The following is a 12653-nucleotide window of genomic DNA, read 5'->3' as shown; positions in this document are numbered from 1 at the left end:
CAGTCAGGCACAGTGGCTCACGCCTGTAATCCCAGCACTTTGGAAGGCTAAAGTGGGTGGATCACTTGAGGTCAGGAGTTCAAGACCAGCCTGGCCAACATGGTGAAACCCCGTCTCTACTAAAAATACAAAAGTTAGCTGAACATGGTGGTGTGCACCTGTAATCCCAGCTACTTGGGAGACTGAGGCAGGAGAATCACTTGAATCTGGGAGGCAGAGGCTATAGTGAGCTGAGATTGCACCACTGCATTCCAGACTGGATGACAGAGCGAGACTCCATCTCAAAAAAAAAAAAAAGTTGCAATAGTCGCCACCCAACTGAACAACTCAATGCTGTCAGAACAGTGGATGACCAGGTAGGTCCTACCTCTTGCCCAGCTGAGTGACCCAAGAGGCGGGCTGTTCTCCCTCATACTCTGAGGGAGGAAAATTACAGAGATGAAGTTCAGCCAGGATTGGGATGACATAGACTAGTATAGGTAAGTGCATGATTCCCATGTGCAAACTTGTTTCTCCCCACCACCAAAAAAAGAACACTTGCTGTAAAAGCTGACTCACATAATATTAAGCTTGGGCAGGGTGCTAGGTGGTACTTGTATGGGACCACATACAAATGATTCAGCAAAAGGGGTGACTAAATTCATGACTGGAGCCTGGGACAGGTTGAGATATGATTTTTCATACATACCAGGAGTCCCATTTATAGGGAAGAAAAAAACACATTAAAGAGTTACCTGAGCCCTTTCTTGGGAAGAGTGTTCCGATCCCGCTGATTACTGTGGAGATAAAAAAAGAGAGAGAGAGAGAGAAGCATGTGGGTCCATCTTAGGAACTAGAATTTAGGACCCCTGGTGTGAGATATGCAGACCCCTAGATGCAGGACATGACTATGAGCCTCTTTAGCTCTAGAAACAAAGAGACAGCTATAGCCTGCTTCTTGGCTTACAACTGGGGAAATTTTCTGAAATACTAAATGTCTTTTCTCTGATTAGAAATTAATGTATGGTTAGCTATTTAAAGATCATATTATAGAGCCAGGGACAGTGAAATGAGCCTGTAGTCACAGCTCTCGGGAGGCTGAGGAAGAAGGATTGCTTAAGCCAAGGGGTTTTGAGTCCAGTCTGGACAACATAGTGAGATCCCCATCTCAAAAAATAAAAGATTAGATTATAGTAGTAAAAACTACCACAGAGGTAGTTTGATAACCTTGGCATATGGGGGAAGGGAGGGGAAAAGTAGGATGTAATATAATAGAAGAGATTTTGGGCAGCCGGACACAGTGGCTCACGCCTGTAATCCCAACACTTTGGGAGGCCAAGGCGGGGGCAGATCACTTGAGGTCAGGAGTTCACGACCAGCTTGGCCAACATAGTGAAACCCAGTCTCTACTAAAATTACAAAATTTAGCCAGGCATGGTGGCGAGGTGCCTATAATCCCAGCTACTCAGGAGGCTTAAGCAGGAGAACTGCTTGAACCTGGGAGGTGGAGATTGCAGTGAGCTGAGACTGCACCATTGCAGTCCAGCCTGGGCAACAAGAAAAAAACTCAAAAAAAAAAAAAAAAAAAGATTTTGGACTAAGAAGCAAAAGCTCTGGATGACAGGTTAACCTAATTATGAGGTCTTGGATAAGTCATTTAACTTCTTTGGGCACTGGTTTCTCCATTTGTAATAAAAGAATGATACTTTTAAAACAAAAACATATCTTTTTTTTTTTTTTCTTTTTTTTGGGATGGAGTTTCGCTCTTGTTACCCAGGCTGGAGTGCAATGGCACGATCTCGGCTTACCGCAACCTCCGCCTCCCGGGTTCAGGCAATTCTCCTGCCTCAGCCTCCTGAGTAGCTGGGATTACAGGCACGCGCCACCATGCCCAGCTAATTTTTTGTATTTTTTAGTAGAGACGGGGTTTCACCGTGTTGACCAGGATGGTCTCGATCTCTTGACCTCGTGATCCACCCGCCTCGGCCTCCCAAAGTGCTGGGATTACAGGCTTGAGCGACCGCGCCCGGCCTCAAAAACATATTTTACCTATCTCATGGGGTTCTTGTGAAGCAAATTAAATTACTTAATGTATGTGAAAAATTGCAAAAGTCACAACATGACAATAAAGTATAGGATAGTATTGCTAATGGCAAAACATGCCCAAGACACAGCCACAGGCCGAGTTCTGCTGTCTTATCTACCTACCTGTCCAATTGCCCAACTCTGGGGCTTCCACTCCAAGTCAGCTCTTCCGTCTCTTCCTCTGGGGGAGCAGCAGGGGGAGCAGGTGGGGTGGGGATGGGAGTACTGCTGGGGAAGGCACTGGGCAGGCTCATTGGCATCTGGAGGGACTCCATGCTCCTGTGCAGGCCTGAGAGTTTGGGGTACATGCGGGTCTCTTTTGGCACACTGAAACCACTCATTAGCTCCAGGCCCTGGGAGAAGCTGGCTGAGTTAATATTGAGGATGGGTGCCGGACTGGGGGTGAAGCAAGAAGGGAGAGGGCCCCCGGATGCTGAGCTTGTAGCATGCAGATCTGGGACCTTTGAAGCATGGGTGGTGTCACTGGATGATGGTAGATCCAGACTGTTGGAGTTGACCTTGTCTAGATTGGCTAGTGAGGGTGGTTTGACAAAGCTCTTCGCTGTGGCCCTGAGAGAAGATCAAACGGAATATTTAGAATAACAGAATTACAGAGCGAGGCAGATAGGAGCTTAAAGAAATCTTATCCAGTCTTGTTTTCTGCCTATTTGCTAAGCACAGAGGCTTATCCTAATGCTGTTGTGAAATACAATGAAGGAAATCTGATACCCAACTTAGGGCACCTTCAGCTTAGATAACGGGGACAGCATATGCACATGGGGGATACAAGTGAATTTATGCAAATAGGTATATATGTATAAATAAACAGTAAAATCACCCACACAAGTGCTGAAGACAGGTTGAGGATTGATCAAAGAATAGTACAAATGAGGTAAGTTTTGAATAGAGTTTTGAAAGAGGGATTCAGTCTTTCAGAACTTTCAGAAACGAGATTCTTTTAGAACCTTGGCATACGAGGGAGATGCAAAGGCCTAGAGACAATAGTGGATAGGCCATGCCTCACCTAGTCTAAGGAGGGCAGAGTTATGCAAAAAAATGACAAAGCAAACAGACGAGGAGGAGGCTGCCCACACTGGGTACCTGAGAGGGGTTGGTGGCAGCTCTGCCAGCTTGGTGGCTGTGGGGTGGCTTGGTTGGTTCTTGGGAGTACTTTCTGGGGAGCCAATACTCTTCAAGGAGATGCTGTCTGAGTCCAAGGCCACGGCCTTGGCTTTGGCCTTCTCCTTTTCCCGATCTGTCTGATTGACAGGGGCTGGAGTGGTCCGCCCACTGGCTACTTTAGTAGGCTCCTTCAGTCTGGAAGGCGTAAGGCCTCCCTGCTTCGTGCTGAGGAGACTGGGGTCAATGCTGCTGCTCACAGGGCGAGGTCCCCCCCGCCCACCGGTGACACTCATAGAACTGGACTTGGCTGGCCGGGGCAGGCTGCGGTACTGGATGTTGGAACGGGCTCCGGGAGCCAGGAATCCTGGCTCTGCGCTGTTGGACACATCTAAGCTAGTCTTGCGCCCATTTACTGGCTTGACAGGGATGCCTGAGGACTTCTGGATCTTGCTGAGAGTGGCTGAACCACCGGTTTGCATGACAGTGGCTGTGCCTGTGGCAGGAGGAGGCTTCTTGTAGCCAAAGGATCCTGAAGTGGAGGGGCGAGCAATGCCCGAGGGGGGCTTCTTAGCATCACTCAGGCGGTCCCGACCAGCATCAGAGGAGGAGCGTTGGAGACCAGTATTCTTTACTGCAAGCTTACCCTTGTCTGTAGCTTTGCCCTCGGGTTTGCCTGCAAGAGAACAGGAAATGAGATAAGAGCTGAAACTGACCAATATCCTTAAAACCCATCCTTTTCTTCCCTCCGTGGGAGAAGTGAACATTGTCCATGTATTACAGAATTTTAGAGGCCTAAATATGGATAAACAGGTACAAGATAAGCTGATAAAGTTTCTTGTCTGAAAGACTCTGGCTGGGAGGGGTGGGGAAGGTACGAATTTTTTTTTTTACTTGCTTCCAGAGTAAGATGGTCCATTTTGATTAAAATGGCAGAGGCAAACATCCACCTAACAACTGGTTGTGGAAGAGAAAAGAAGGAGGGGAAGCAAATGGAATCGAATTTGACAATATCCCCTGGTAATTAGGGACTAGAGGAAAATGCCAATTAAGTCTAAAAGTTACCCAAGGGGCCAACTTTGGGGGAACTATAATCTCTTGCTGTAGCCATTTTATTTCTTGTTTTCTTAGGAACTTCCTGGGATGTCAAATAATATCTTATGAAGATAAGTACATAGACTGACTAACTTGGAAGCGTTTGGAAGGAGGTCAAACTAGTCTCTAAACGAAATACACTCCCTCCTGTTCCTCATATTATCTGTGATTTTGGCCCAGCCACTTAACCTCTTTGAGTTTCTATTTCCTTCACATTTGTAAAATGGAAATAATAATACCCATCTTTCCTAACTCACAGGACTGTCCTTAGACCAGACAAGATAGTGTATGTTAAAGCACTATGCAAATGTTTGCTATCATCCTATGGGTTAATAACCACTAAGAAGAGGAGCAACCAAAGAACTAGGTCTTTGCCCTCGTGCCTTCCTTTATTCCAGGCTCACCTGCAACTTTGAGGGCACTCTGGGCTGTGTGAGTGATGGGGGAAGTTACAGCCACAGGTGGGGTCTTGCCCTTCTTCAGGGAACCAGGGTGTCCTAGGCTGATGGGCTTTTTCAGTTCTCCACCCTTGGATGAATCATCACAGCTCTCAGGCCGCTCCCTCCGCCACTTAGATGTCCCAGGTTCCATCTTCAGGCTACCACTGTCGTACTCCAGTTTTTTGGGGGCCTTTTCCTCTGATTCACTAAACCAGCTGAGCCCACTTTCTGCCAGTGAGCGCTTCTCTGAGTCTGTGCGTAGCTAAAGAAAAGACAAAAAGGCAGAGTGAGATACTTATATGCAGATGGGGAACTGGATAGCTGACGGGATTGATTTTAGTTAGTACCTGGCGCTGTGCATCCCAGAGTACTAAGTCAACCTAGGGTTTGTACCTAGATACCTAGGATTCCCGACAGCAGATGGCATATATCTCTAGGTTTCTTTTTCTTCTCCAGTTGGAATAGCTCTTACAGGTATTACTCTAGATTGGTGTAGGCACTAAGTATAGACAATATGACAACATCTAATGTCTTGGGTGAGTAGCCTTAACTTTTTTTTTTGCAGGGGCAGCTCTAAAATGACCTGGTCAAAGGCCTATGAGAACCCATGGAGTGGGTGTGTACGTGCAACCCCATACACAGACAATGCTGTTTGCCCTGTGGTTCATCTTGAGACGGCGGCTTGGGTGTTTGCAAACTCACGCACCACTATTGTTGAGTTCCTGCGAGAAGCAGTAGGAGTAGTTGGGAGCGAGTTGAGTGAGGAGCTGGCATTGAATTCTTCTGAACTGAGATTGTCTGAGGCATCGCTGAGTCCACTGCTGATGGAGCTGCTTTCATCCCAGCTACAGGACAGGAGAGATGAAGGTCAGCGGTGAAGACACAAGCCAAGGAAAAAAATAAATGTTTCATACTGATGCAAGAATGGCTCTGCACCAGTATACAGGCTAGCCAAAAGGAGAAGACCTGGGGGTTTGTCTTGGGTCTGCCAGCAACTCAAAGTGTGACTTAAACCTGCTTGTAATTTGGTGATGTTCTTTTACAAAAGGAAGACACTCTGTCTTTCTCTGGCAAGAGAAAATGTTCTATCTCCTTAACAGAAAGGTATATTATAAAGACAAGGTAATTTTTGGATCTATCTAATTATACAAACCAATTTCCTCTCTCTATAAACAGCCTCCATTCTTAAAATTACCATAGCTTTGTTCATTTTTAGATGTGTTCTGCATCTATTTTCCCTCTCCTTTTCTAAAAATGTCTATAACTGGTAATGAGGCCCAGAAAGAGATTTCTCTTTTCTAGAACCTCTTAGACTTTTATCATTTCTCACTGCACCTCCATTTATGCAGTTCATCCTATCCTGGGATCGGGTCCTGCTTCTAAACAGAACATGCTGTTCTTCTGGTAAGTGAACCAAATTGAAGGTGCTGTGGCCATGCAGAGGGGCCAAATTTGTGCAGAATGGATTCGTTTCTCTGCGAATTGCTTGGAATATCAGATTTATGGTATTAGGGAGATATTGCTGTTAAACATCTGTACCTGTAAACATCTGTATCCAACACTACTTCATGCACTGAGTGAACTTACTGCACCCTCCACATCTTCGTAGCTTGAGCTCTACAACATTCCTTTGGCTGTTTTTTGTTTGTTTGTTTTGAGACGGAGTCTTGCTCTGTTGCCCAGGCTGGAGTGCAAGGGCACAATTACAGCTCACTGCAACCTCTGCCTCCTGGGTTCAAGCAATTCTCCTGCCTCAGCCTCCCGAGTAGCTAGGATTACAGGTGCCCACCACCACACCCAGCTAATTTTTTTTTAAGTAGAGACAGGGTTTCACCATGTTGACCAGCCTGGTCTCGAACGCCTGACCTCAAGTGATCTGCCCACCTCGGCCTCCCAAAGTGCTGGGATTCTAGGCGTGAGCCACTGTGCCTGGCCTGGGTGTCCATTTTTGGGTTTAACAAGTTTCAGTCAGAAAGTTTATCCTTAACATCAAAACTAAATAGCTTCCTCTAATATTTATATTAACTTTCTCTTATTCTATCTTTGTTTGTTATTCACATTTCTTTTCGATCACATGCATTGTTTTCTAAGCTCAAATTCTGTTTCCTATAACATGTCTTCAAAGGCCCTGTTTTCCAAGTCTTTCTCAATTCCTTTTAGACCCTAAATGTTCTTCAGATTTCACTCAAGTTTTAGAGCCTAACACTGAACACAGAAGTTCAGTAAGACTGCTATATATGAGAATCTGTTTGTGCCGGTAGGAATTAACTTCTAAATCCTTGTTATCTGTGTTCGGAGTAGGTTTGTTTATCAGTTTTGCATGTGTGCAAGGACTAAAAGGCTGAAGACCTTTTTGGGTGAATTAGCTGGTATCTGAAAATATTTTTCTTTTTGATTTATTTTGAGTTTCATATCATGGAACAAAAATTAGACATACAAGTCATCTAAGTGGTTGGCCCAGATCTCAGCTGGCTCCCTCTCATTCATATGCTGGGAATAGGAAAGTGGGTGGTTTGGACATTTTGGCTTTGTTGCTCTGTAGTGATTTATCCAAATACATTGAGAAAGAGCAAAGAAAGCATGGGGACTAGAACACACTACAGAGTTCTTTAAATTTTATGACTTTGAAACATAGCCGTTATTGAATGACAATCCACTTCTTCCCCCTTTCCTCTCCTGATATACAGTAAATCTCACAGTTGTCCTGGGCTAAGATGTCATACCCCCTCATTTTGTAGAGAAAGAATACTGAGGAAAGATCAATGCTGGTTTTATGATCCTATCAGCTCTTCTGGATCAAGATAAGATCTCTGGTAAGCAAGCAAACAAACTATTCTCAGCATGTTCTCTACGTTAAAGACAGAGGAAGCCTGTAACACAGAATCTTTCATCTGAGATTAATTATTGGTAATCAAGGTTGTGAGGCAAAGAAAGTTCTTATGGAAGGACTCTGGCAAAAAGAGGACTGCTGCAGCTCAGAAGTCCAAAAGAAACCTTCCTTTGCCCTACATTTATGGAAAATTTAATACTGAAATGGGGGAGGAAGCTTATCTTTTAGGAGAGTGTTTGGGTTTTTCTTGCTTAAAAGACATTTCCTCCCAAGCTCTTTTCCTGTAGTGAGGAAGTATAAGCCTAGAATTACCAAGGAAAGTTGGCTAGAGGATATAAATACTTCCCAGCATAGTTAGCATTTCCTTCCTTCCTTGCTTGCTTGCATAGTTAGCATTCCCTCCCTCCCTCCCTCCCTCCCTTCCTTCCTTTTTTGAGACAGATTCTTACTGTGTCACCCAGGCTGGAGGGCAGTGGCATGATCTCAGCTCACTGCAGCCTTTGCTTCCCAGATTCAAGTGATTCTTGTGCCTCAGCCTCCCGAGTAGCTGGGATTACAGGTATGCAACACCATGCCCAGCTAATTTTTGTATTTTTAGTAGAGAAGGCGTTTCACCATGTTGGCCAGGCAGGTCTCCAACTCCTGGCCTCAAGTGATCTACCAGCCTAGTCCTCCCAAAGTGCTGGGATTACAGGTGTGAGCCGCCACACCCTCTTTCTTAAAAAACAAAAAGCAAACCCACTGCTAAATTTGAATGGTTTGAAAAAAAACCATTAGAGCGACAGAGCAAGATCTTTTGTTTGGAAAAAAAAATAAAAAAGACTGGGTGCAAAATTCCTCCTTGTAGCCAGATGTTCAAGACCAGCGTGGGCAACAAAATAAGACTTCTGTTGCTACAAACAAAAGAAAACAAAACAAAAGAAGTAATACCTGCTATAGCAAGGATTCGAATATTATAAAAATATAAAGGAAAAGTGCTCTTTTTTTGCCCTCCCATTTTTACTCCTAAGGTAACTATTATTAACAGTTTTTTGTGCATCCTTCAAAAATATCCCTATGCTGTATCTTCTAGCCATTTGCTCTCTGGATGTGCTGAATAGTTGACATTATGGGACCAGACTTCATTATCCTGGAGATTCTCTATCCCTGACTTAAACTGGAACCTTAGTCTTCCTCTTTGTTGGTTTACTTCTCGGTTAGGTGACGTACCTCTTCTGCTAGGTTTCTGAAAAGGGGTACTTTGGAAGTAAACTTTGTAAGACCTTACATATTATAAAATATCTTTTTAAAATTATTTTATTTTTATTTTTATTTATTTTTTTAAGATGGGGTTTCACCAATTGGCCAGGCTGGTCTTGAACTCCTGACCTCAGGTGATCCACCCACCTCGGCCTCCCAAAGTGCCAGGATTACAGGCGTGAGCCACTGCGCCCGGCCCATAAGATGTCTTTATTCTATCTTCACATGTGATATTTTGGGTAGCCACAGAATTCTAAGCTGAAAAATATCTTCTTTCAGAATCTAAGGGCATTGTTCCATTTCTGTTTCTATTGTTGCCCTTCTGATTCTTTGTCCTTGCGTGTGACCTGTTTCTTTGTTTCCCCTCTGGAACTTTCAGCATCTTCTTACACACTGAAACATCACTAATGATGTGCCTTGGTGTGAGACCTTCTTTACTCATTGTGTCGGGTACCTTACCAGATGCTTTGAATATAGAAACTCATTACCTTCAGTTTTGAGAAATTTTATCAAAAATTTTTTGATGATTTTCTCTTCATTTTCTGGTTTTCTCTTCTAGGAAGTTTGTAATTCAGATAATAGATTTTTTTTTTTTTTTTTTGGCTGATTTTCTACTGCTCTGTCTTATTTTCTGCATCATTAAAAACAAAACAAAACAAAAAAAACTCTACTTTTTTTTGGTATTGTCTCCTTATGTTGCCCGGGCTGGTAAGTGATCCTCCCGCCTTGGGCCCCTAAAGTGCTTGGATTACTGGCTTGAGCCACTATGTCTGGCTGCTAAACTCCACTTTTTGAGCAGTGGCCTCAATTTTATCTTCCAACCTTTCTATTAAATTTTTCATTTCTTCTATCACACATATATATAGATATACACACATATAAATATATAGACATAAACACGTATACACGTAAATGTATGTATGGGTAGTGTGTATATGTATATGTGTATTTATATTTTAAAGACAGGGTCTTGCATTCTTGCCTAGGCTAGAGTGTGGTGATGCAACCATAGCTCACTGCAGCCTCAAACTCCTGGGCTCAAGTGATCTTTCTGCTTCAGTTTCCCGAGTAGCTGGGATTATAGGCATGTGCTACCATGCCCAGCTAACTTTAAAATTTTTGTAGAGACAGGGTCTCACTATGTTGTTTAGGCTAGTCTCAAACTCCTGGCTTCCAGTGATCTTCCCTCCTCAGCCTCCAAAGTTCTGGGATTGCAGGTGCGAGCCACTGTGCCCAGGTGTCAACCATATTCTAAATTTCCAAGGCTTCGTTAAAAAAAAATTTTGAAACAGCATATTGTTCTTTCTTTCAAGGATGCAATCTCTTTTTCAACTCTCAGAGACATTCATTCATTCATTTAGAGGGGCAGGTTTCCAATGTCCTTGCATAGTTTCTTGTTCCAAGTTGCTTTGTTCTGTTCGTACTGGTGAGACTTCATGTTATAGACTTTCTGAGATGTGTGATGATGCTTGGCTATTTGCTAACATGGAAGACTGGGACACTCATTATAAGTCATTGGGAACATTAGTGCATGTAGTAGGACTTGTCAACTATGGCTTCAGTACAGGGAGATGAGATTGGACTGACTCATTTAAGTTTTTTCTTAGAGCTGCTCAGATTTTCTAGAGATGAATTTTCCAAACTGCAGTCTGAAATATGTAAGACCAGCATTCTGAGAGCTGAGTTAGAGAAGAGCCTAGAGCTTTCAACATTCAATATGCGAAGTTTCATTTATTTCTCTCTCCCTTGCTTTAGTTCAAAATCTACGCACTCACTTGTGTCAGGAGTCCACCAGACCAGAGACTACCTGTTTTACTCTCTCCAGAAAATAAGTCACCAGTCTTCTGTTAATGGAGGAAAAGAGCTTCCCCTCTGGGAGCAGATAGAGGGGAGAATCTGAGAGTCTAAGTGTTTTTTTTATTTAAATTTTCAACCAGTTCTCTTGTTTGTAGACTTACAAACAAGGGAAAGGGTTCCCCCTTTCTGAGAGCAGATGGAGGAAAGAATCTGAGAGTCCAAGTATTTGTTATATAAATTTTCAACCAGTTCTCTTGTTTGTAAACTTACCCCTTCCCCCATTAAAGCTAGCTGATGCCACCAATTATGAAGCTTTTTGAGGATTCTGGGGTGCAAACCAAGTTCCTGCCCCACTTCCTCCACTGCTGGCCCATGATTCAACTTTAAGTCTGATCCATCAGTTCATACTTGTCAGTAGGATTTCCACCTTCCCATGATCTCATCACTATTATCTCTTTCTTCTTCTATTCTTTGTTTTTGTGGTTTTATGACTTATGAAAAGAAAAACCTTTATTGTTATTTTACTTTTGTGGTAGTTGTGAAATATACTAAACTAATTTTATTAGCAACAAAATCCCCCTAAGTGACTCATTCGAGTAAGATATCCTGGTGGGTAGCCTTTGAGTAGAATGAGGTGAGAAGAAATTAGCTTTGGAGTTCTAAAGTCAAATAACATACAGGCAGAAGAAACCATCTAGATGATTATTTATTTATTTATTTATTTTGAGACAGGGTATTCCTAGGTTGCCCAAGCTGGCTACGAACTCCTGGGCTCAAGTGATCCTCTTGCCTCAGCCTCCCAAAGTCCTGGTATTACGGGCATGAGCCACTGCATCTAGCCTAGATGATTTTTTTTTTTTTTTTGAAGACTCAAGAGTTGTGGGAGAAAAAAAAAAGGCTGGATGGACACTGTCCGTCCTGAAACATATGACTGGTTAAGGTGTAAAAATAGAATGTCTTTAGAAGAGTTTGCAAATTTTATCAGTTCATGAGTCAGAGTACTGCAAAGCAACTGCCTGGTCACTCAAGACAGCAGGGAGAAAGGAAGGCAGCTTAAATATGTAACCAAAAAGAATAAAGAGGACAGGGCTCACAGTTATGGAGGGCTACTGCATCTGTTGTTTGGCAGAAAGAATTTCTTTGCTCACTCTAAGCTGGATTTTGCTGTCTCCCTCCCATTTCTCTTTATGTGTTTTCACATAGATCTCAAGTACAGAAAAGAGAGTTGGGCAACAACAAGCTAGGCCTAAATTCACGAGGACACGAAAGCAACAAGGATTGCAGAGACCTCAATATCCCTTATAATCTAATCTACAAATCCAAACAGCCACTCACAGGCAACTGATGTATGAGAGAAATGGTGTCGAAGTTTTGATTTGGGGCAAATTCTCATAAGAACTTATAAGTTCAATGGCACTTTATCATTTTCATCGACCCCCAGAATAGAAGAGGAAATGAGTCTGAATGAGCATATCAGAGACTGAGTCAGATATAAACAGGACAATGAAAATGAAGAACCTTGTCAACAGAGATTTCAAGGGAGCTCTAACAGATTATGAAGGTAAATTAAAGAACTTTCTCCATGGGATGCTTATTTTCCCATTTACTGTTCTCCTCATATCCCCTATTCTACCCTCCAAAATTTACACTTCTCATTCCCAATTTCCACTAAAAGCATCACCTTTTCTCCCTCATTGCTCTATCAAAAACTTAGGTATGCCTTCCACTCCTTTTTCTTCCCCCTCCTCATCAAGACTGTAACACATCATTGATTGTATTACCACTCTCCTCTCAAATCTATCTCTTCCTTAAATTTCCCCTGCCTTTGCTCTGCTTCAGAGCCTAACGTCCTCTCACTTGAGCCACTGTGAAAAGACTTCTTATCAGCTCCACTCTGTATAGATTCTCCCTCCCTCTAACACGCACTGAATATAATCAGAAGCCTAATCACCCAAAAGTGTGGCACTTAGCAAAACTTTCATTAGCTCCCTCTTGCTGATATGATAAAATAAAAATTTCTACAGCCTGGCTGGGCATGGTGGCTTACACCTGTAATCCTAGCACTTCGG

At 43.1% G+C, this 12653-nt stretch overlaps 1 protein-coding gene and 1 long non-coding RNA gene across 10 annotated transcripts in view; one reads left to right on the top strand and one right to left on the bottom strand.

The window, feature by feature from the left end:
* The window catches only part of NAV1 (neuron navigator 1), a 274917-nt gene that overhangs the window by 38139 nt on the left and 224125 nt on the right, over positions 1-12653 (bottom strand). For all 9 annotated transcript variants that reach the window (XM_032288714.1, XM_032288716.1, XM_032288718.1 and 6 more), the window contains 5 exons: positions 5425-5563; positions 4683-4980; positions 3166-3859; positions 2188-2634; positions 735-776 (listed from right to left, as the gene is read on the bottom strand). In XM_032288714.1, the coding sequence (XP_032144605.1) occupies positions 735-776; positions 2188-2634; positions 3166-3859; positions 4683-4980; positions 5425-5563 (1620 nt within the window). The remainder of the gene's footprint in view (positions 1-734; positions 777-2187; positions 2635-3165; positions 3860-4682; positions 4981-5424; positions 5564-12653) is intronic.
* Positions 5561-8751, top strand: LOC116558692. The gene is made up of 4 exons (XR_004272128.1): positions 5561-5840; positions 6068-6122; positions 7457-7531; positions 8621-8751. It is a non-coding gene; the product is annotated as an uncharacterized LOC116558692 (long non-coding RNA).

The sequence above is a fragment of the Sapajus apella genome, unplaced genomic scaffold, assembly GCF_009761245.1.
Source record: "Sapajus apella isolate SASKATOON/1434 unplaced genomic scaffold, GSC_monkey_1.0 scaffold22, whole genome shotgun sequence".
In the NCBI taxonomy this organism is placed as follows: domain Eukaryota; kingdom Metazoa; phylum Chordata; class Mammalia; order Primates; family Cebidae; genus Sapajus; species Sapajus apella.
This window is presented reverse-complemented; position numbering and strand designations above follow the sequence as displayed.